Here is a 25,807-nt window from a genome sequence, read left to right as displayed (position 1 = left end):
CGACTAAATATGAGCCGATAAGTATGTAATGTTCAATGAGAAGAATGTACTTATCATAAGTAATATGATAAGTACTGATGTGATATGATGCCAACACTTTGCTATAGTTTTTCTCTGTTCTTGTCATCATGCCAATATGTAGTGTGTTTTGTGGTGAGGTCATTCAGTGGTGTTTTCATTGCCGTTAGAGAAGACAGCAGTTCAGTGAGGGGAGGAAGGAAAAGAAAGCTCCCACTGGGGCTTTCACCCTCCGCCAGCCTGTCTGAGAAGTTCTCTCTCACTCTCACTCTCTCTCACCCTCCGTCTCTGTTGTTCAGGAGTGCACAACACTCTGTTGTCCCCCCCCCCCCCCCCCCCCCCCCCCCCGAATCTCGTTATAGATCGTCAAATTATTAAATTAACTCCGCACTATTTGTCTGCTTTATTTACCGCTCACAGAAGTTTGGGATCAGTCGGATTTTCCTTTTTTAAGAAATTCATATTTTTATTCATCAAGACATCAATCCTTTTTCTTTTGAATTTTCTATTCTTAAAAATATCCCAAAAAATATTTTTATCATGGTTTAAAAAAAAGAATAATTAAGCAGCACAACTTTTCAACATTGATAATAATAAGAAATGTTTCTTGAGCACCAAATCAGTTAGAATGATTTCTGAAGGATCACGTGGAACTGAAGATTCAGCTTTCTCATCAGAGAAATAAAGTCAATTGAAAAATATATTAAAAATAGAAAAGTTATTTTAAATTGTATAATATTTCATAATATGACTGTATTCTGCTTCAGCTTTGGTGAGCATACGGGATACGATATGTTTTTTTTTACGGAGTGTGCATTTCCTTTTGATAATGACAGTAATTATTAAAATTGTGATACAATGATGGAAAAGAGTATTATAACCGAGCGTAATCACGCCCCAACCTGCAAGATGGAGAACTGCACCATGCAAATCTTGTTGCACTGATTTTGTGGGCATGTTTGCACCATTTCCTTGACTGAATTATACACTAAAACTATTTTTGCACATCATTTTTAGTAATTCCCCTTTGTGTCTCGAACCCACTTCACTTTGAGCCTGATTCCCATCAGAATTCCCCATTCGAACAGTTTTTCTTCCTGCACAGTCAATGACCTCAGTAACATAACCCACGCCCTACTCTCTTCTTTCTTCCCCTTTTTTTCACTCTTCCTCTTTTTTTTCCTAAAGCAAGCTCTTTTGTGCTTGTGAAAGTGGATCTTGTGGTTAAGTGCGTATGTATTGTAGTGGTGGGATTAAGTACAGTATGTGGGTCACAGCTGGGATAAGTACTCGGGACGGCAGCAGAAGGCAAAATGTCAGTCAGTGTCACGGCTCTGCCAATGGGGTGGCATCTGTTAAAGACAATCCCGCTCGAGCCAGCGGGAATGGCCCCTCCTGCAAAGTGCACAAGCATCTACTTTTGTGATTTTTGATTCGTCATCGGCGCTCACTGTTTTTGTTCCCGTCCTCCTGGCCCTTACACACGCTCTGAAAGACACCAGATCCTATTTTTTTACAGAACTCCCTCCGGCACCCGTGACAAGGTTCTCTCCGTATTTCAAAACTTTCAACTTGTTGTATTTTTTTATTCTCTTCTCTGAAGTTGCCCGTCCTCTACATGGTGGAATGACATGAATATCCGCTGTGAATGAAAAGAGTTTTCTGTTTTATTTCGTGATCAGTGGGTTATATTGTGTTGCATGAGTCATACAGCAACAAGCTGACTTTTTTCAATCCACACACAGCCGATCTGTCGGCAGGGTCCCGGATGGAAATTGCTCCAGCCCCCCTGCTGCTTTCGCCGCACATGTGTTCTCAGGTATGGCTGAAATGTGTGTGATTCTGAAAATATGAGAATGTGGAGGAACTCTGTTACCTTTTGTCCTCTGAAGAGGAAGTGACATCAGCAAAGATTCTGGGTAGACACACTCCACAAGCCTAATATCATTTGACTTGATTTATGATGTGAATTTGATCAGACATTCGAGGTTTGAAATAGAGAGGGATTAATGATTCTGATTGCTTAGATGAGGGAGAAATTCGTGTTTTTGTTTTTTTTTTATGTGGAGAGAAGTGTTATAGGATCAATCCAATTCCATGCATATGGATATGACATTTCCAATAAGTATTATTAGTTATTTAAATTCTAATTATACCATGGTCTGGGTGAATACTCGATTCTGATTGGCTGCAGGGTGTCCATTAAAAAGTGATGTAGGACACCTAGTAAAGGAGTTCTAAAACTGTTTGATTTCGATTGTAAAACTAATTAAAATATAAACTAATGTTTTAAAAATGTGTTATTTGGCAAGTGAACATGGTATAAGCGGGTTAATGCCCTTCGAGGTGTCCATTGTCAGGTATTAATGGACTTCGGCTGAGGCAACCGTCCGACGCACAATTCAACCCATATAAAGTAGGGTCCAAAAGTCAAAAGTAGGGTCCGGAAATCACTTGTACAAATGTTTTAATACAATATAAAACATATTTTCTTTACAAATACTATTACCACTATTACTATACTATTACCAGTGTAATTAAAACAAAAGTTGAATTGAATTTTATGTACACAATTTCATAATTTCTATAGTATTTTTTGTATGCTCAGTGTCACCCAGGCCCAGAGCCTCCTTTGTTTTGCATTTTGAATCTATTTATTCCCAGGTTTAAATGATAAACAAGCCCAAAATTTTTAATGCGGACTTGATTCTGCCCATAACAATATTCCTCACTATTAATTTTATAGGAAAGTCTGCTTTCATTATTAATCAGTTTGTCTGTCCATCTGCTTTTCTGGTTAATGAATCACCTCAACCAGCATTTAAACCTCCAACATTTGGTTTGCATTAATTCTTAAATCTTGTAATAATATGCAGAATAAATGCAGCATCAATTCATCCTGGTGATAAGTATTCATATCAGAGCCTAGAGTACCTCACAGATAAAACTAGTTCAAATGAGTCTCCCATAGCTTTGTGGAGTGCCCTAGTTGCTAGTAGCTCAGTGTTGAAGTTTCATTCATTGTTATCAGGATTGGACATGTAGATGATAACAGCATGTCTCCGTACATTGGATCCTCAAGTGAGTGGTGCAAGCGAGCAATGACCAGCTCTTATTATCAGACACTGGACATCCATCTATTGCTGCTCTTCTCATATTGTAGTCTTCCGTGACAAAAGAAAGGAAAGGAATAGTCAAGCAAGCAAAAGGTTACACAGAGGTTGCTTTTTTTATAACTTTTATTGAAGTATCAACTTTGTATTAGATGGTCCTCATAACATTAATTATATATAAATATATGATTCATATATTTATGGTATCTATATATTTATCTATTTATACCAAAATATATGAAAAATGTAAACAATTAAATATTTACATTGAGATGCTTAAATATATATAGTTCAGTCATGAAAATCTAGAGGGTTCAGGCTGATAGGTCCTTTACATGCAATCTGCAGGAATTCACATGATTATTCCATGGCCCAAGCTTATTGGCCTCTGCTGATCCTGCAGCCAATGAGACTGCTTGCTCACCATTTCCCAATAGTCCTGGTACCCTCCACCTCCCCAGCTCCACCTGCCCTAGATCTGCTACAGGATTAATCTGTCCTAATTATCTGCAGCATATTGTACATGCTAACAGCGTGTCTGGGTATCGATTCAGATGTTCCGATTCGCAAGCTCTCAATTCGATTCCATTCTCGATTCGGTTTTCGATTTTCGATTCTAAATTCGATTCTCGATTCGACTCATTGAATATAGATTTAATACAAATTCTCTATATTTTTTTAAAAGAACAGTGAACATAAGTTTACAAGTGGTTAATTAATAAAAAGAAATAAAGAGCTACAAACCTGTATTTTAAACTCTTCTTATATTAGGTACACTTGGGTACATTAAAACAGAATCCAACTCTACATTTCAAATGCATACAATGATTAGACAGGATTTTGATACAAGATCAAAAAAAATTGTATGCTGAAATTTGGACAAGTCAGAACAGTCGCAAGCCTTGATCGAAACAGGATCAGGTTATTTTATGTTTAAGATAAAACAAACATGAAATCTCACAACAGCTGTAACGTGGAGGCTGCAAGTCTATGAACAATGTAGGAAAACTAATACTGGCCTTTTGGGTGATAGATAAATAAATATGGAAATATTGGCCTTTGAGAATTGATTTTGAATCGACCACATTTAAAAAAAAAAATGTGTCTGTGTATATTAGCAGTAGCGTAGCAGATCTATTCCACCAAGACCAAATTCATTAACATTGCCATTTTCAATAACATGCTAAAGCTATTTTTAAGAATTTTATGACAAACCCTTAAGTTCATTTTAAAATCCATGCCTTTTTATTGCAAATGTTGGTATCTGGATATATTATTATTGTTATTATTTAAAATTAATCACATAACAGTTTAGGATATTAAAGCAATACGAATAATTTCCTATGGGGAAAGTCTCTCAGTCAACATTTTGCATGAATGTGGCAGTGACTCTGTGAATGTAAAAAGATGGCGATCTTCTTCACCGTAGTACTACACAGTGCTTTGTCTCAGTTATATCACAGCTTTGTGCTTCTGCCAGCCACAAAACTCTCCCACAGGTTACACAGGCACAGAGTTCGCCTTCTCGATTGGCAGATTATTAAAAGCAAACGTACAAACACAGAAATGACGATATGTAAAGTGCAATTAATATTCTAATAATGGATTCGGTATTATGAAATGATTGCTGAGCAGAGTGCACAGGCCTGATATTTACTTCGGCTTTGAGAAGAAGGGCTTTGTTATTACGTCAATAGTGCATCTGCCTCCAGTTTTTGTGTGTGTGTAATTTTTTTTTTTAGCCTCCAAGAAAAAAAGGCTTTTTTTTTTTTACTTCCTCTGTTTGGTTTTAGCTTGTCATTCTACAAAGCCCGGCGTGTGACATGTTTCTCTCATTAAGAGAAGCAATAACTTTGATAAATCATTCCGCCTGCCAGCCCAGCCCCTCTGTTGGTATTAGAAAAGCTAATTGAAATTCTCTCTCTCTCTCTCTCTCTCTCTCTCTCTCTCTCTCTCTCTCTCTCTCTCTCTCTCTTCTCTCTCTCTCTCTCTCTCTCTCTCTCTCTCTCTCTCTCTCTCTCTCTCTCTCTCTCTCTCTCTCTCTCTCTCTCTCTGACACTGTGGATTTTCTCTTTTCTGTTGTACTCTTCTTGTTGACACTTCAAAGGCTTGTGAGCCTGCAGTTGTGTGTGTTGGGTACTATAGTGCTTGAGAGTACAAATATTTGTTCCCATAAATAATAGCGTTTTCAATTGAACTGCGTATTTGTGGTGTTATATTTAATTAACTTAATGTTAGGAAATGCACGTGTCAGTGATTGTAAGGTCAAGTAAGTCAAATAAACGAATAATGATAACGTGTGCGTGTGTGTGTGTGTGTGTGTGTGTGTGTGTGTGTGTGTGTGTGTGCGTGCGTGCGTGCGTGTGTGTGTGTGTGTGTATTTTTATGTTTTTGAAAGAAATCACTTGTGCTCTCCAAGGCTGCATTTATTTGATAACAAATACATTAATATTGTGAAATATTATTACAGTTAAAATAACTGTTTTCTGTATTCATCAATTTAATACTCAAGAAACATTTCTTATTGTTATCAAGGTTGAAAATAGTGGTAATGCTTAATATTTTTTGTGGAAACAGTGATATACTTTTTAAGGTTTCTTTGATAAACAGGAAGTTCATAAGAACATCATTTATTTGAGATATAAATATTTTGTTACATTGTCTTAATTTTCACCATTGACCAATTGAATGCATCCTTGCTGAATATTTCTTAAAAAAAAATCTTACTGACCCCAAACTTTTGAATGGTAGTGCGTGTATATATATACTGTGCGTTCATGCGCCTTGAGCACTGCTGCGAGTGCTATATAATATTATATATTATAAAGTATATATTAAAATAATTATTGTTATTTTTTGTTAGTAATAGTAGAAATGATTGATCATGTGACGTCAACATGGCAGCACAAATGAGGAGGTGACCCGCTTCCTGTGAAATAAAACACATTTTTCTTGTAGACTGAAATACTTTTCATTTCTTTGTGTACAACTTTTTTTAATTAGCAAAGATTACATGTTGATTCCCTAAAAAATAGGTGTTCGTTTTATTATGCAAAACATAATTCCTTATTTTTGATTCTGAGGTGAGATATGGCATGTCTTGACAGTGTTTGCGAGAACAGTCCTTTTGTGCCGAGAGACTCATGCGCGCTCATACGCGATGCGTGGGCGCACGTTTCTGAGCATCTGAATTATGAGTGTGTCTTCATGAAATCAAAGATGTAATTTCAGTCAGCAGTTTTTCACCACCCAATTCTGTCTTATCTCTAGTTGTGTTTGTGAGCGCTAACAGACAGGGTTCGGAGTGACTCAGAAGAGATGTGAGTGGAAGACGTCTGAGCACATTATAAATGACAGCCCAGCTTTTTAGTGGCAAGACTAATTCACAAGCGAACACCGACTGCCTGTGGATAGCACGCCCCATGAGGCACAGAACAGCTGCGGCACGAGCGGCACACATATTCTCTGGAAGTTTATCTTACATCAGTACATCATGAGAGTTCTGCGGCTGAGAATGATTATAGCGTTCGAGATAGAACGGGCCTCATGACTCACTCTCGGCTCAGGGGACGAAACAGGTGAGGGAAGATTCGTCTGAAGAAGAAACCAAGCTTCATTGGAAGCTAAAATGTATTGATAGTAGGAATGCACCGATGTATCAGCCAATACTCTCCATCAGACATAAAAGCAGTTATCCGCGCTATCACACTTTGAGGGATTGTTTAAAGGGGAAATAACACACGCAGTTTCTGCCAATCTCATGTTAATCTTGAGTACCTACACTGTAAAAATGCTGGGTTGTTTCAACCCACAATTGAGTCAAATATGGACAAACCCAGCCATTGGTTTCAATTTTTAAATATAATTTTTTTAACCCAACGGTTGGGTTTGTCCATATTTGACCCAAATTTGGGTTAAAACAACCCTAAATTTTTTCCGTGTAGAATAGTATTGCATCATTCATATTTCTGAAGAGTCTTTATTTTTATCAGATTTATAAAAGACAGATACGCTGTACAGAGTCTTTCCGAAAACAGCCGAGCTCCTGGAAGCGTGCCGTGCAGCGCTGCCGGCGGCTTCCGTAACTTGAACTTGCATGTTGATGGGTACACTCTAAAATACGCTGGGTTGTTTCAACCCAAATTTGGGTCAAATATGGACAAACCCAAACGTTGGGTTAAAAATGTAATTAAAAAAGTTGTGTTAAAAAAGTTTGTCCATATTTGACCCAACATTGTGTTAAAACTACCCAGCATTTTTTTGAGTGTACATTTTTGCTCTCGCTCTGGTTGATGTGTGCACACGCTCTTTCAGGAGAAGTGCCCATACAAGGAATTCCACCCTTTTTGACGTCATACAGGGTCATACTCGAAAAATATTTTCCGAAACTCATACGAATCTTGAAGGAGTGGCACAGAAATACTCCATCATGCATCCAACTCGTTTTTTTAATCTTTGGCCATGTTTAGCATGAGAATCCAACTTAACAGTGTTAATAAGGCAGAATGCATGAAATAGCATTAGACATACTCTTTAAAAACAGCTGAGGATGAGGGCCGATTATATCTTGTCAATCAAAAGGGGGCGGTGTTGCCCAAAAGAGGCTTTTGTCAGCCCCGGATCTAATGTGGTTATGGGAAGGAGTGTGTGTGACATTCTGAAACGAGCTCTAAGCAGTTGACCAATCACAACACACTGATCCAGCTGACCAATCAGAGCACATTTTGCTTTTCAGAATGAGGGGCTTCATAGAGAGTGGAACTAAACAGAACGTTAACAGACTTGGAAGAGATTAGCTGCAATAATGTAAAATACGTGAAAATTTGGTGTGTTTTTTACATTCAAGCATGGAAATCTATTCTAGTAGGCCCCCCCCAAAAAAATCAAGACTTGTAAAAGGGCATAATAGGTTCTTTTAACAGGTACAACTTTTGAAATATAATAGTAAATGTTGAGATTAACATTAACTAAGAGTAATAAATGCTGCAGAAGTAATTACTCATTGTTAGTTACCTAATGTACTCAACTACAGTTAACAAAGGAAACCTTATTGTAAAGTGTTATTCTGTTAATGTGAGTAATGAATGTTAATGTGAGTGTGTTTTCTGTTTATAACTGAGACCAGTTACACCGAAACATGGAAAAAATGTTGATATGAAGAGAATAAAATATTATTTTATATTATTATTAGGGCTGTGCGATTAATCACATCCAAAATAAAAGTTTGTGTTTACATAATGTGTGTACTGTATATACATGCATATGTGTGTATTTACATATACAAAATAATTATACACAGTACACACACTTATATTATGTAAACACAAACGTACAGAGACAAAATTACAACGTGTGTGTGTGTGTGTGTGTGTGTGTGTGTGTGTGTGTGTGTGTGGTAGTAGACCTGTGGGAACCTCATCAGCAGTCATTGTTACAATGAGACGTCTCCACTTTCTGTGTTCACGTCTCAATAGAGAGTGATTGCTGAAAAGAAACCTGTCACTCAAACGCAGCGGCCCGTCCTGTCATCTAAAGTGCTCTCACGGAGATGGCACAGAGTGTCAGCCTTCATTCTCTCTCTCAGACCAGAACGGGTCCGATGCCAAGTGCCGGGTCCGAGGGAATGCTCTCAAGCTCCATTGGCTCTCGAGGTTCTTCCAAATTAGGGCCTTTTGTGGCCAAACTTGGCTGCGTCTGAAGCGAACGTCGTCAGGAGCTCTTTTCTTTTCAGTGTGAAAATAGACAGATTTCCAGAAGTGAGTCAACCTTCTCCTTTCAGAGCCGTCACATGCACGCTCCTCAAAGAGGAGTCAATGGGCTCTGTGTGGAGATGAGAGGAGTGTTTAGAGGATGTAAACAGGGAGATGAGGAGCTCGGCTGTACGCTATGGGTTTTTTTTGTCTGTAGTGTATAAGGGCTTTTAACTTTGTGACTGTCAGTCAGCGAGTCGAGGGGCCGAGGGCTTGTCTGATTGAGATGAATGCGGGGAGGAAGATGGGAATTTTAGGGGAAGGATTTCCATGACAGCCGTCAGGTCTGTGGAATGAGGTGGCGTACATTGATGTGTCCTCCAAAACAGTGCCTTTAAAGCTTCTGCGTGGTGTCCTTTTACCTTTCAGTCAAATTCCCATGAGACCATAGTGTGTGTCTGCATGATGTTCATGTATGTTCTTGATAATGTCAGTGTCAATTGTCTGCCCAAGAGTACAGCCATGGTTGGGTAATGGTCCTGCCAGACTCCTGGCCATACGAAAGCCTTTGCTGCTCCTAGTGGACGACTGCTCATCCATTTTAGGCGCCAGGGGCCGGATTCTCGAAACATTCTTAAGAATTAAATTCCACTTAACTGCTGTTTTTTTTCTTTCTTATTTCCTTGCTTAAAGGGATAGTTCACCAAAAAAATAACATTTTTGTCATGATTTACTCACCATCATATTGTTCCAAACCTGTATGAGGTTTTGTGTGTAAACAAACAAGAAGTTATTGTAAAGAACGAAAGTTGTAAGTTTAGTTTATAACCAGTTAATGGTAGCCATTGATTCCATCGTATATGTTGTTTCTTAACATGGAAGTCATTGGCCACCGTAAACTGTTTGATTACCAACTTTCTTTAAAATATATTTTTTTTGTGTGTGTGTTCAACAGAAGAAAGAAACTCAAGTTTTGAACTACTTGTGTTCTATTTTTTGGGTGAACTATCCCTTTAAGAATAAAGTTAATAATATTTTGTAAAAGCATTAAAGAATGTTATTACCTTTTTTCTTAAGATCATAATATAAACAAAACTTAAGAATTTGAATTCCTGAAATGAATATTCTTAACAAATGTATCAAAATAAATGGCTGGGCTAATGCAAAGACAAATATTTGAAGCAGCATATTTACCCAAAATGGTGCATTTACATATACTTTTTAACGTGACTTTTTAAGAATATGAATGAAGTTCTATGTAAGCAACCAAGCAATGCAAATACTTGTATTTATAATTGACATTTCTGTCAACACATTGTATTCTGGGATGCTATGACATGTGACGCTTATATGTGATTATTAACAGCTGTGATACAAAATAATGCTGTCTCGACTGGCAGTTCACTAGGATTTGGAGAAGAGCTTGTGTGTGTTTATGCATAATTTGTGGCCAAACATGTTATATAAGACATGACATCTAAGTTCATTATTTTTTCTTATTATGCCCCTCTCCTCCGATATGAATGGTATAATGGCTCTTTTCCGTGGCAGAGGTAAAATGCTATTTTTCCCACATCGGATGAGAGTGTGACATGTCCTCAACTAGCGCCGCCAATTATCAAGAGTACCTGCAGTTCATATCAGCGTGAAGCAGCAGAATCTCATGTACCGTCTCTCTAATAAGACCCCAGCAGGAGAACGACCGCTGAGTCTTACAAGCCACAAAACAACAGCCTCGGCCTCTCTCTCTCTCACACACACACACACACACACACACACACACACACACACACACACACATAAGTGACGTCTTTAATAAGACCTCCACACATCCTGACTGAGGACTGATGGAGAAATCAGAAATGTAAGATATTTTGGGAATGTTATTAAAAAAAAACAAGAAAACATACATCCATACATTTTTTTTCTTTTTTTGTCAGTTGATCTCGTTCTCTAGGTTTAACACACACACAGGTGGGCTTTTTTGTTGTTGTTGTAACAAATCATGTAAATATGTATCATCTTAAACATTTTTATCAAACATTGATAAGTGCCTTAATCTGCCCTAACAACTGAGAAGATCACCTGAAGAAGAAGAAAAAAGACCTGTCAAGTTTATGATATATCAGGCAGCATGTGAGAGTCGAATCAGGGACTCATCTCAAGATCACTCATTTAACATCTATTGCCAAAATTATGATCAGTCAATAATAGAAAATGATTGAACCAATTCAGATCAGGAATGTCAGAATCAGAATGCATAGTTTGTGCATTAAAAAATGCCCGTCAAAAACAACATGTGTTGAACGATGTTCACACACAACGGCAACGTTTTTCAATCGGATTGGCATTTATTCTCTTTAGCATGCAGTGTGAAGTATTGCACTCAGTTCCCTGATCATTCCGATTCAATCTCAGCAAGTGAAGGACACATTTAAATATACAAGTTATGCTTTACGTACGTTATCGTCTCTGAAGACAGCATCTTCTCCCTCTTCTCGGAAAGTGATGACGTATTCAGAACATCCGGTAGTGTGTGTTTTCCATGAAATGTGTGTACTCCTCTGCTACCGTGGATTGTGCACGTTATTATTGACAGAGATTAATGTTGTGATATTCAAATTATGGGGATTTGACAACAGATGGATTGTAAGGTAATAACTGTTTATTTCTTAGCCGGCAAGTATTCAGTGAAGTGATTGATGCCCATGATGTCGATATTTTTAGTTCTAATATTCCAACCAAAGTTTTTTACGGACGTGATAACGTGCGTAAGGGGTGAACTATGTTTGATTTTTGGGTCATTATAAAATGCTTTTTGTGTAGTTTATTATCATTTTGTGGCTTAAATGAACATGTTACTCAGAGAAGGACAGATCTGGCTTGTCAAAAACTTTACATTCAGCTGTCACAACTTTGTTGACTTTTGAAAATCAAGTTATAATTTTTTTTAACAGGAATAAGACGCTCAAAGTTGTTTTGATGCACAAAGTTGTTTTTATTATCTCTTATAACTAAAATATTGTTTTTAAACCCTTGAAAATGCAGATACTGTTGTAAAAGAATAGTGAAAAATTACTTTTGACTCATATTTGCATATTGTTAAGCATATTTGTGCTTAGTAGTAAAATAATGTAGTCATTAACATATTTATTATTATTAAGTTTTACAATTATTTTAAATATTTATTTTATTTTAGTTTGTAAATATTAATAAAATTATTATTTATGTTATTTTATAATAAAAAGTATGATTAATATATATATTTTTTTATATAGAATTTTCTATTATGTCCACCGTTCAAAGTTTGTTTTTTAATATTTTAAAATGTAATTTATTCAGTCAGTGTCACATGATCCTTCAGAAATCATTCTAATATGCCGAGTGTTACTGACAACCAAACTTTTTGTGTTATTATTAACATTTTGGGGTATTATTTTGGCACTGGGTGAACCACTTTTTAAAATACCTCAGATCATTGTGAGGAAAAGCAAAGTTACAGTTCCGCGAGCCAGAATTTCGACAGCTTTGACATTGTTATCCAAACCATAATGAGTTTCCCGCTGTGTTTAGTTGTATGCAAGACAATTGAAGCATAGTTTATTTACCTAAAGTTTTTTGTCATGACTTCAAACTCTCTGTAGTGTGCGTTTGTTTGAAGATTGTGAATCCTGATCCCTGTGGCGACAGCAGTTCGGAAAGACTTCTTTATAACTCTGGATTATTTGGCAGTCAGCAGGACGTTTACATTGAGCTGAACTCACAGTTCCTTCCATTCAAAACATTCCACTGGCGTGATGCAACATCGGTCAGTGCGAATGCGTTTGAGCCCTAGATACAGACGTTTTCCCAGAATTCAGTGCGTTTGTGTGCATGTCATGGGTGTGTATGTGCGTCAGTTAATCTGTCTTAACTTGTCACTTTCTGATGTCATTCCTCTGAGCCAGAGGTTGAGGAGTTTGCTGCACAGCTGTGAGTTGTGATTGACTTCATTGTGTTCGGCCAATAGAGCACCTGCATCAGTCACCGGGGTACAAATATTAATACACCCAACCTGTTCAAACAAATCACAGCGCTGACTAAAACACCAGTCCACCAGCCAAAACGTATCAAGACCAGGTGCTCGGGAAACAGACCCAGAGTTGCGTTGTATCCAGGGTCCACACCTGCCAATGAGTGAATTCACAGTGAACCTCAAGACATAGTGATATTGCTCCCCAGTTTTCTTTTTAGTGGCTCAAAGTGAGGAATATTCCACTTTGATGTTTTTTGGAGGGAAAAACATTATGGTATTTTAGATGAACTGATAAATCTAGAACCAAGGCGGCGGAAAATGAATGGGGTTGATGTTGAGTGTTAAAGAGTGTGCTGGTACAAATATTAGATTACATTTTTTTATTTTATTAGATATACCTTTAGCAGTATTGAATGAGATGCGAGTAGGGCTGCTTAATTATTAATACATGTTCTTATTTAAATAAAATATTTCTGCATTTCTTCAGAATTATTGCACGTTCACTTAAGCATAAATCAATGATTGTCAACTCATAAACAGGGTTTCTTTTGCCTCATATAGTTTCCTGATATGTTATATTTACCATATGCATTAACACACTCTCGCAATTTACTTTTTTCCCTCAAAATTATATCTCAACAATTTGGACTTTATAACTCACAATTGCGAGTTTATATCTCACAGATATATATCTGTTTATATAAAGTCAGAATTGTGAGACCAGTCAAAATGACCTTTTTTAAAACAATTTTTCCGTGGCATAAAGAAGCTTCCATAGCTTGCCAATATTGTTGACGATTATGCTTACTTAATCGTGCATTATGGTTAAAATATGATTTATCGTGCATCTCTAGATACGTGTATATATTTGTAATTAATATTTTTCTTGTGGCAGTGCATTCTGGGATTGCCTGGCATTGTCCTAACCAGGTGTGATGACAAGTTTACAGCAACAAGCACTGAATGTACAGTTGTTCGAAGTTAGATTTTGAACCAATGAGATTTCATATTTCATAGTGGGCGGAGCTACTCACAGCAGTGATACAGAAAAAGAAGCCAAATAAGCAACCAAATGTCTTGTTACTCATCACTTTTCACAGCTGGTTAGAACAAAAATTCAAATGTATATGTTTAGGATATAGTTTTATCCATGAAGGATACATATTTTAGATTGTGAAGGCATAAGTTTGGGACAGCAGCATTCACAATGCTACTTTTCTCATCTCTGATTGGATAGTCAGTAGAGGAAATTCTGTGCTTATCACTGTGGTTATTTTGAGTGTATTTTCAGGCTTCACTCCAGAGAAACAGGAAGAATAAAACTCACAGACGAGCTCTCGGGTTTGGGGTCAGAGGTTGGTTGAGTGAAAGCAGTTGCCGGTTCCTTCCTCAGGAGAACTCGGAAAAAAGCCTTTCCTCTCCAGACAGGCAAACAACAGACAGTCTCTCGCTCTCTGCCTTTCAGTCCTGCTTTCCGAGTCTCTCTCACTTTTTGCATTATCTCAGATTCCCCTGACAATTTTATTTGTTTATGGGGTCTTGGCATGACGTTACAGCAGCGTCTTGCATTGTAACATGCTCTATTCAATCTAAAGCTGTTCTAACTTTTTTCTAGTTCTTTTCTAATTATTAATTCTGTTTTTTTAAACGTGTATTTTTTTCCCCAGTCAGACTGTTATCATAATTTTTTAGTATGAAGGACTAAGATTGGTACTTTAAAATATAGGAATACATTTATTTATTCAAAAATGTAAAGATTTGAAGAAATAGTATTTTGTTGCAATTAGCTACATATTTAAACATGAAATAAATAAAAGCTTCAAATACAGCTATTTATTTGTCAACTAAAAAAGCGGTTTATTTACTTATTAATTCAGAAATTAAACTAAGTTGATAAATAATTTCTCATAGTCCTATTCCTCCATATTTAAAATAATTTTAAATAGAAATGCGTACATTTATTTTTTTAGTAACCAAGAAATATTTCAAACCACAGGACTATTAAAGTGGCTGATTGATGATTAAAAAGTGATTTAAAAATGTATAAAATGTGTGGCCAGTTACAGTAAAAAACAAAACAAACAAAAAATATTTGACTATAGGGGACAATGCAGTTCCATTTTTCTCCACTAGATCTCCCAGGCTGTACCATCGTATCAGTTCAGAGTGGAGAGAAATATCTAGTTGTTTAGACATCGATAGTTTTCTTTTTTACAGCACTTCACTGAAGTCCATTATCGTATTTGATTACAAACACTGAGAGTCTGAGCCTGAGAGAGAGAGATGGACGTAAGCGGTGGCTCTCAATCCGCCTCATCCCCAGGGACAGACAGTGGCTAATCAATTTCAGACCAATGGGAGCTTCATTTACATCACAAAAGCTAATTATTGCAGCCTAATCAATCAGCACATCCTAATTAGCTTAGGGCTTGAGTTAGGAGGGAGAGAGAGAGAGATTTCTGCCCTGCTGTACCGAAACGTTTTCAGACATGTTGTTATTGCATATCCAGACAAGCCTGAGGTGAGAGACTTTGTTAAACCTACAGAGAGAGAACGAGATCAACTGACGAAAAAAGAAAAAAAATTATGGATGTATGTTTTCTCGGTTTTTTTAATAACATTCCCAAAATATCTTACATTTCTCCATCAGTCTTCAGTCAGGATGTGTGGAGGTCTTATTAAAGACGTCACTCATTTGTGTGTGTGTGTGTGTGTGTGTGTGTGTGTGTGTGTGTGTTACATAATAGGGATTTTTATACTTTACTGACTACAGAGTTAGTAAGATTTTTTTTTTTTTATAAATTAATATTTTTTTATCAAAAGGGACAGTTTTGTAAAATTTGTAGAATGTTATAAAATATGTATATTTCAGAATCTGGCTAAACACATTTTCCACAAAAAATATGAAGCAGTACATCTGTTTTCAACATTGATACTAATAAGAAATGTTTCTTGAGCAGCAAATCAGCTTAGAATGATTTCTGAAGGTTCATGTTGGATCATGAAGGATCATTTTTGTAGGAATTATACTGAAAATTCAGAGACAGTATTTTTTACAATTCAATCAACCTCTCCAACCAATCCAGAACAGACTGCCTTAGTTAAACAGTAATAGTACAAAAGATGATGAAAATAAATAATAACTATAGTGATAAAGTACATTTTCAAATATATTGAAATATAAAACAGTTATTTTAAAGTGTAATAATATTTCTTTCTTTTTGATCAAACTGCTACCTCACCAGTTCATATATTATTTTTTTTCCTCATATGACTAACTGACCATTAGCTTGGAGCGTGAAGCACTGAATGGCCCTTAGCCATTTCCAAACAGTTTGACAGTTCAGAACTATTACACATCATTAAACCGCTTCTCCTTAACCTAACCGCAGTCTTCTTCTTCACAGACATGGCTTGCAGTTAATCTCCAGCAGTGATTTTACACGCATGCAGGTCCGCTTCGGGATTGATTGTGTTTCTGTGCTAGAAGCATGTCCTCGTGTGGTGCATCGCGTGGCCTGTTATCGCCATGGGGTTTGCTACCGCTGAAGATGCGATTTTCACTTTTACGAGGATTGACGTTCGAGTCGACATGCCGGATAGCACAGTGTAAGAGGTCAATAGATTTACATTCATGTTCTAAACAGGTTTTGAATGGAAGGGACTCGATCAGCAGTCATTTGCATAAATTATGAGAACGGCAATTAACATGACAGGTTGCCGAGAATTAAGATGTTGAGAAGAACCCTATTTCAGGTGCATGTTGAACTACTAAATCATGTTATTAATAAAGTGCTACCCAAACACATTTCATTGCTAAAGCGGAGTCCCTGAAGATGACTACGTCATGTATTAATAGATTTTAATTAGTGGTGTTTGCTAAGGCAATCATCACCATTATACTTGCTCATACCTGTGGTTATAATTGCTCATTCCTATGCTGAGAGATTTGAACAAACCCCTGATCCAAAGTATTCGACTTTGCAGCATAACTCCTGCATTGTTTGTGCAACAGTAATAATTGATACGTTTATTGAAAAAAAAAAATGTTTTTATTTTTCTGAGTGATCCGATTACATTTTTGCTTGGTGGACAGTAAATTGGGTGCAATAATTGTTTAATGAAGGAAGAATCTGAGCCATATTTGGGGATATTTATTGAGTTGAACCTCCTAGGAAGCACATTTAGTTTTTAGTTTCTCCGTGGCATTCCAGTCCCATCTTACTCAACTGTCCTGGTAATTGTCATGATTTACACACTGTAATGATGAAGTGAAACAATATGAGTTTGAGTGATGTATAGCGAGGGTGTTTTGTTGCGAGTTGTGACTCCGCTGCACTGCTTCCCTCCAGGTGTTTGTTTTTGTGACTGAGGAAATTGCTCATAAATTTCAAATGACGCTTTGCAGAGAGACTCAGATTTCCCCAGATTCCCTCACAGTCAGATTTACGATATAGCAAAGAACTGGTGCTGATATTAATGGGTAGCACCCGCCTCCTCCCAAAAATCATGCAGATTTAATTATATACTATAGTACACTATTCTCAGAGTCAAACGCGGCATTCACACACCTGATATTATGAGGTGCATGTGTGTAAATGAACACAGTGCAGAGCTTCACCCTGAAACCAGCCGCACATATTTTATAAAAAATAAATAAAAGCTGTTTGAAAGAAGATATTAAGATGCAAATTAGTATTCTAATTTTACAGTAAAATAAAATGTATTTTATCCCCATTTTTATTTTATTTAACAGTACAATAGCGTTAATACAATATATTTAATATTTTGTTTAATATTTTTTAAATTAAAACTCAAGTAGAGATGTTTTTTTTAAAACACCATTTTTTTCAACTTTACAAAAAAAATTGGTGCAGGATTTACTTTGAAACTATTTTGACTCAGAAATTGCTAGTAAATTTCACAAATAATTACAAAGAAATGGTAAGAAACTCATTGAATGAAACATGAAATTAGACTGAAGTAGAAAGTCTGACATACTATGTATGTACTATATTTATGTCTTATTCATACTATTCTTTTAACATAATTATACTTCAACTATTTTTTTTACAATTTCAAATTTAAAAAAAAAAAATGATTACAGTAAATCTTTTCATAAATTGCTCAGCCCTAAAAGGGTTTTACCGTTAGTTTTTTATCTTGTTTTCCTTTTTCCCCCCAAAATGCAAGCCCTGTTTGGATGGTGACCGTGACTGTGCCCTCTGCTCGGGCTGTTTGTCCGTGGCTACGCATGAAGGACTTTGTTACAGGAAAAGTCTTGTTTAGTTTGCGTATGTGGTGTCGTGATATGCTTGTGCCAGCAATTTTCTGTCATTTTCCCTGTTGCACTAGGGCAATAACAATGACCCCGACCCGCCAATTCCCTTTCCCCCTCTTTCCTTGCTCTCCCTTCCTCTCTACTCTGTTTCTCACATAGTTCCCTTCAACAACAGTCTAACCGTTTAGTTTCCTATAGGCCTAAATAAATTGAACTGTGTAGTTGAATGTGACTGATACTGAGGCTCTACATTTGTGTTTAATTGTAGTGCATGCAAGTACGTCTTAGTTACAGAAAGATCCATGAGAATTCTGTGTGTATATCACCACCGAGTGGCCGTGACATAAACTGCATGTTAGTAAGCTGCTCACGACCCAGCGATGCCCCACAGGAGTGTGGCTTTAGACACACGATGATTGAAAACAGAGGAAAAAGGTCATCGGATAGGGTGGTGCCGAGCGTGTAAACAAACAGGAGTTAATATATTAAACAGAACAAAGAAGAGGAGGAAAGAGCAATCACACCACTCTCATATCAGGAGAAATCAGTGGATTGTTTATTTCCAGGCTGGTACTCGCCAGGATAGAAATTCTGGTTAAACGATTGTGTCTCTCTCTTTATGGGTCTCTGCTAGAATTATGCTGAATGCTGCAGTATATTAGAACAGCTCAGCTTATTTGATTTGACGTGAGCCATCAGTCCCAGCTCTGCGCTGTGTGTGTGTGTCTTTAAGCCTTTTTCTGTCCCTGTTGGCTCTTTCAGAGAACATTAAACTGCATCATGCCGTTGGCAATACGCATCCTTTGTGTGTGTTCAGATTTGACAGTTATTGTGTGTGCACGTTTGTGTGTACAGTCAAACACGTCATGCCTGTTGGCCCTTTTATAAGTTAGATTAAAACTTTTCATTTCTATTTTATGTGCTTCTTTGTGTAGCTTTCATTTACTGACACTTGCTCTTTTCTTGGTCCTTTTTGTGTTTGTCCAACTCTATCATCTCATAAGTGCCAGTGTTTATACTATAGATGTGAAGATTTTACTCTGACAAAAATGGTGACCAAAAAAAAAAGAAAAGACAAAAAATGTACCTAGGAGCTTTGCAACATTTGGCTTGTTAGGTTAGCATAGCCCTTTAGCCTCCATTTTGCAGGGAAAATGTATCCTTCGTCACCAACAACTGACAAACATTCAAAAGTTGCTTTAAATTCTGGAGAACCGAAATCTAAAATACATTTAAATTTTACATTTTATTATATATAGTAGACAATTTGCTAGTAGATGTCAGGCAGCAGCTGAACTGCAATTAATATGAATAGTAATAACTGATAGCTTAGAATATGTGTGACATCCTGGCAGTTTTGCTTCTCAGGTAGATTCATCTTTGTTTCATGTTTTTACCGAAAACCATAAAGAGAAAGGAAAAGGAATTTGAGTGAGAGCGTTTTTCTACATTAGAAACCTAAGGGTCAACACTGCAATTTTTTTTATTTAAGTATTATTTCAGTATCTTATGGTAATTTTCTTTAGGTAAATATTTGGTACCTCATGGTTTGTGGTTGAGAGAGAGTGTGTTTTGCATTTACCCACTGGGTCATCACTGTACACTGACACTGTACATAACACTCAACTTGAATTTAACACAGAATGTTTTTTCTTAGGTAAATATGTTATTTTTAGGATGTAAAGACGTTTTTACTAGAAAACATGTTGAATGTACTGATTAAGAGAGAGAATGTGGCAAATGTTCTGTTTATTTACCCTCAGGGTCAATGCTGTGCATAATGTGCAAGCGTTTGGTTGACTTGTTGCCGTCTCCAGCCCTGTCTTTCACAGATGAATAAATTCATGCATCTCTACCCAGAGCTGTTAAAATAAATAAGTCTCCGCCGTGCGCTACACTAATGTCTGATTCATTCTGCACCACGTACGCTCAAGTGCACAAGAGGGACGCATCCAAGAATTCACTAATTTGGTGTTGGAGTGCAGGTTCAGAATGGAAGAGAGGTGTTGTGGGACAAGTTATGCTCTTTTTCATATGCATTATGAAGTCTCACTGAAGCATATCAAGAGCTCTACAGTTCAATTCCCCTTTACGACCGGTTGTGTTCACACCCGCCGAAATTATTTTTATGCTGGAGGTGAGAGGAATTATAATTCTTACCTACCAGTAAAAGATTACCATGTGGCTGCTGTTGGTCCTTTACTGCAATACAGATATTTATGATGAGAATAATCTAGCTACAGTTCCAGTTTATGAGAAAAAAATTTACACACTGCTTGCGTTTTAATGAGTCAATAAAACCCATAAAAAATGTAATGTGCAGAAAATGTTTAAGACACAGTATTCCATCCCATATGTTATATCGAAATAATTTTGTTGTAGGGATGTTCAAAGTTGACTAGTTGGTGGGCTGCCTAAACAATTAGTTGACTAGTAGTTTTTTAAGCACTTAATAAGTAACAAATATTTAAATAACTGGAACATTGCTTGCAGCAATTTTCGGCAGTAATTGTTTTGTATTTTGTAGTTGTTTCCCGAAAACTGCCTTTTTTCAGGAAGTTCCTGATCTATAAGGTAACTGGCATATAAGCAGAAACATTAACATATTCATTACAATGCCATCTTGTGGTCAATTCTCACAAAATTTGACAGTTGGCATTGTATAGACGACCTGCAGGTACTGTATGTACCAATTTGTTTCATGACTGGGCCTCAAAGTCATGAAACAGAAATTGTGAAAAAAAGCAATCATCCAAGGTATATCCGAGTTTAACGGCTTTTCGAACAAGACAAAAAAAAAATGGCAGGGTAGGGCAAGTTCATGTTAGGACATGCTAACATGTTGTTGTTAAGTTCAGACCTCCCGTTCAAAATATATAGTTCAATTAGTCCTTGTAGACCACAGCCAAAAATTTGTTAGAAACGACATGACGAATTAAAGTTCTTTTGAAAACTTTTTGTTGTGAAGGTCCCTAGAGAAAGAATTAAAAATATTGTGTAAATCAGACAAAAGGCATAGGTGGAGATTTTTTTACCGAAAATATGAAATCTGAGATATGCACTTAGTTTGTTTTGATCCTAATCATTTCTCCGTCCCTTCTCATCCTACAGGAAGTTCTACTACATCACCCTGTTACGGGACCCCGTGTCTCGCTACCTGAGCGAATGGAGACACGTCCAGCGCGGGGCCACGTGGAAAACCTCCCTGCACATGTGTGACGGGCGAACCCCCACGCCGGAGGAGCTGCCCCCCTGCTACGAGGGCACCGACTGGTCGGGCTGCACGTTACAGCAATTCATGGACTGTCCGTACAACCTGGCGAATAACCGACAGGTGCGCATGCTTGCCGACCTCAGCCTGGTGGGCTGCTACAACATGTCTTTCATCCCGGAGAAGAAGCGTGCGCAGGTGCTGCTCGAGTCGGCCAAGAAGAACCTGCGAGACATGGCCTTCTTCGGCTTGACTGAGTACCAGCGCAAAACGCAGTACTTGTTCGAACGGACCTTCCACCTCAAGTTCATCCGGCCCTTCATGCAGTACAACAGCACGCGGGCCGCTGGCGTGGACCTGGACAACGACACGGTGCAGCGGATCGAGGAGCTGAACGACCTGGACATGCAGTTGTATGACTACGCCAGAGATCTTTTTCAGCAGCGCTACATGTACAAGCGACAACTGGAGCGAAGAGAGCAACGCCTAAAGAACCAGCCCGCCCTCTTCCCCTTTCGTCGGACGCCCAGCTCTGATCCTAATTTCAGGGATGACGCGCCGGAGTCCGAAGCGTCCCGATTGCCCACAGAGGACTACATGAATCACATCATCAACCGCTGGTAGCAGTGCTGGGGGGAGGGGGACGGGAAATACAGGTTGACGAGGAGGAAAAGAATGCGATCCCCAGGTCCAGTCAAGCGGGAGAGGAAAATGGCAAACGAGAAAGAGACAGAACTTTAGCGCCACCATCAAATACGGCCCTCCCCCCTTCTGTTGTGCTCCAGGATATCCTTTGGTCGTCTCGGAGTGGGAGGACTCCAAATGCAGGACAATTGGTACCGCAAAGACTTTGCGTGCCAGGTCAGAAATGTGACTGACTAACTTAAAGCACTGAGCCTGAACTTAAAACTAAGAGGTAAAGACTTCTACAGGCGCAATCGCCCACAGAAGGAAAAAACATAAAAATTATCGAAATTATATTCACTGCAGATTTTAAAAGAATGAACCGAATGAAATTGTATAGAGGTATTTGCTTAAATGTCTGCTGCCATTTCAGCCATGAACTTGTGACGGTAACGGTCTGTCTCTTTGTTTTTTAGTTTATTATGGTCTGGTTTCATTGAATTATTTTTTAAAAGGGATTTTTTCGTCCCTCAAAGAGGTAAAACTCACAGCACTGAGACCAACAGAGCTGCCTAACACTTATTGGATGCAATTTATTAGCTTTTCATAATCAGTGATGACTTGAAGAGGTCTGTTCTATTGTCCTTTTTTGTGTGTATTTGCACGTCGGCTGCAAATTTCGTTGGACGGACAGACAACATGTGGACCATAGCCATTATTTAAGCTTTCAGCATACTGTATGAGAAAATCCCTGTGAGCTAAGTGTACTAATATAAACTTGCCGAATGTGAGAGGTCTTTCGTTTGTCCGATCAGACAGATATCTAGGTTCTAGGTTGTCATCAGCACCCAATCCAGGCCATTTCTTGGTAGCCGAGTTGGGAAACTGGTGGAGATCCAAAGAGGAAACTGTGTCTTATTTTACCCTTAGTAAGGATAGGCTCTGTGTTTCCGAGCAAAGTCGTACTCTCTAAATGCGATTGACTCGATAATGACGCCTGTATGTCAGTCAATAACAGGAGCGTCATAGAGTTTGTGTGTATGTGTATGTGAAAGAGAGAGCTCGTGAAACGCAAGCAGAAGGAAGAAGCAGCAAACGCAGCCTTTATAAATGTCACCACCATTCCCAATTCCCAGAGACTACTCATTATTTAGTATGCGGGTAGATGGAGGATGACTGTGTGTGTTTGAGATTTTAAGCATTCTATTGAGGATGACTGTTTTGAGTATGCAAGCATGTTTGGGTGTTACTTTTTTCTTTGCGAATGTGTGCAAGTTTGTGTTACATGATCAATCTCTTGCCATGGTCCTCAGGGACTGAAGCTGTTGCCAGTAAGGGGAGAAGAATGATGTCACATGTCTCCTCTTATGCATATATTTGTTAACTTTGAGTTGTTTGTTGTACAAGGAATAGTTCACCCTGAGAAATGACAATTCAAAAACGAGATGTTTGCAGAATGCTCAAGCTGTTATTTTCCATACAAATGAAGGTAAGTGGGGAAAACAGACAAAAACCAGATTACAATTGGCAAATTGTAATTACTTGGAAAATGACCAGAAATGTATAAAGTCATACAGACTTGTGCACTATATTTAAAGTATTCAAGTGTATTCCAAGTCACTTAAGTCATATTGACTTTTTTTTGTCACTTTTGGTGCTTGACAGCTCCAGTCCTCATTCACTTTCATTGTATATAAAAGAGTAGCGTGAACATCCTGGAAAGCGTCTCCTTTTAAGTTCCACTGAGGAAAGAAAGTCATACAGATTTGAAATGACCCGAGAGAGTAAATTATGACAGAATTGTCATTTCTCTGGGCGAACTGTCCCTTTAAATTGATGACTACACACAACAACATCAGTAGTAAACAGTATGCGAATAAGTTATCAGGAAGAATTACCCCACTGGAAATGTGTCCTTCCTTTTTAACTGACTCTTAAGGTGTTATGAGGGACATTTTACTTTACTTACTGCTCTGCAATGGGAATTTATTTTCTCAGTAACCATAAAGACAGACTACTCTTCACCTACTGCATATTTAACCAAACCTAGAGTGTTGTTATGTTATACAGGAACAAACGTCTTATCATGAACGATCTGCATAACTCATGAATTATGAAGCCCTTTATTAATATCTTGATGTGATGCTGTCATTCCCTTCAGCTGATACGCTCTCTTAATGGAAACCCTCTGTGGGTTGTAGTAAATGTTGGTCTCATTGCAAAATAGTTTGGTGACCAAATTTTTCTAAGTCTTAATTCAACAATGACGTACAGCTAATCAGAGTAGAGAATTGTTGTGCTTTAAAATTGATCACTGTCAAGTATTAGGTCAGAAACATACTCTACAGCGGCAGTAACAAACCTCAATACTCAAAGCCGGGGGCAACAAAGTCACCATTAAATATCTGTGCCATTAAAACGGATGTGTTATTCAGGTAACTAGCTACTGTATAAACATGTAGATGGTTTAACTTTTACTTACTTGCTCAGCTAGATTCCCTTCAAACTATTGCTCAGCCATTGACGGTAGTTGACCTGAAAAAAGAAAAAGGACCAACAGTTTATGCTATAGCACCTCTTGTGGTAATTCTGAGAATGCAGTCAGACTGTTTTCAGAACACAGCAGTATCTGAAATGAAGCTAGATGCATTTGCCTTCATCTACTGCTGTAGAGTACGTTTCCGACCTTATGTGAGTCTAGCAAAGTGACTCAAACTCTTTTTGAAAGAATGTGTGTGTTTGTTAAGTGCGAGGGCAGCACTAGCGAATCCTTGAGCTCTGCTCGCGGGTGCATTTATTCATCACATCCAATTCATCTGCTCTGGGTATTTTTCTCATCATTTCAACAATGGATCGTCAAATACACCATTAAAAAAATCATTTTTATATAAACATGTCAATGCTTCTTGTCTTTATTTTCATTTATTACGGAGGTGCTCAGGGGAAGTGTCACACAAGCACAATTAAGGTATATTATGGATTATTTTCATTTTAACATCTGTGGACATTAGACAATCAATTTGACTTTTCTTTGACAGTTTGTGAAAATTAATGAAAAAGTGGTTATAGTAATGCACTTCAATGGAATATACAGTTGTAATCCAAATTATTCAACCCCCATTGCAGGTTTATTAGCAAAATGTACAGACTTTCAGCTGTTTGCAATGAACAAATCAAACAAAAGTAATTGAAATAGCTCAACACAACAAATTAAAGTGGTTTCCCCGAATTCAACTGAAAATGCAACTTTTAATCAATTATGCTGTCTCAAAATTATTCAACCCCTTCATGGCAAGTATTTTTTGTACTTAGTAGAGCCCCCTTTTGTTGTTATGACCTTTTGAAAACGAGATGTATAACCAGACACCAGCTTCTGGCAGCATTTCTGAGGAATCTTAGCCCATTCCTCATGAGAAATGCCCTCCAGTTCAGTAGGTTCAAAAGTTCAAAAAGCTTTGCGTGCTGCAACCGCCTTCTTCAAATCCCTCCAGGGATTTTCTATGGGGTTCAAATCAAGTGACTGTGATCGCCACTGTAGAATCTTCCAGGTCTTATCTTAACTTTTTGGGCCATTCTTTTGACTTAGCCATATTTCTAACATGCAGTCAAACATGACACTCAACAAACCTAGCCAGTTCAGGTATTTCATGTGTTCTAGCTCAAGCAAACCTGGTGCACCTAATGAAGCCCTTGATTAGTTGCATCATGTGTGCTTGAGACAACACCAGTTTCGCAGATTTATGCTGTTGTGAGGGATTCTATTCAGGGGGTTGAATAATTTTGAGAATGCAGAAGTCTGTAAAAGTTGCATTTTCAGTTGAAATTGGGGAAACCACTTGAAATAATTATATGAAT

General features: G+C 37.7%; 1 protein-coding gene across 1 annotated transcript in view; it reads left to right on the top strand.

Moving 5' to 3' along the window:
* Positions 1–24,848, top strand: part of hs6st1a (heparan sulfate 6-O-sulfotransferase 1a) — a 119,700-nt gene extending 94,852 nt beyond the window's left edge. The window contains exon 2 of the mRNA XM_079611671.1: positions 21,229–24,848. Coding sequence (XP_079467797.1) covers positions 21,229–21,952 — 724 coding nt within the window. The 3' untranslated portion in view covers positions 21,953–24,848. The remainder of the gene's footprint in view (positions 1–21,228) is intronic.
* Positions 24,849–25,807: the final 959 nt, after the last annotated feature.

Source organism: Phoxinus phoxinus (genome assembly GCF_949152265.1).
Source record: "Phoxinus phoxinus genome assembly, chromosome: 5".
NCBI classification, from domain to species: domain Eukaryota; kingdom Metazoa; phylum Chordata; class Actinopteri; order Cypriniformes; family Leuciscidae; genus Phoxinus; species Phoxinus phoxinus.
The sequence above is the reverse complement of the archived record's forward strand: the minus strand, read 5'-3'. Positions and strand labels throughout refer to the sequence as shown.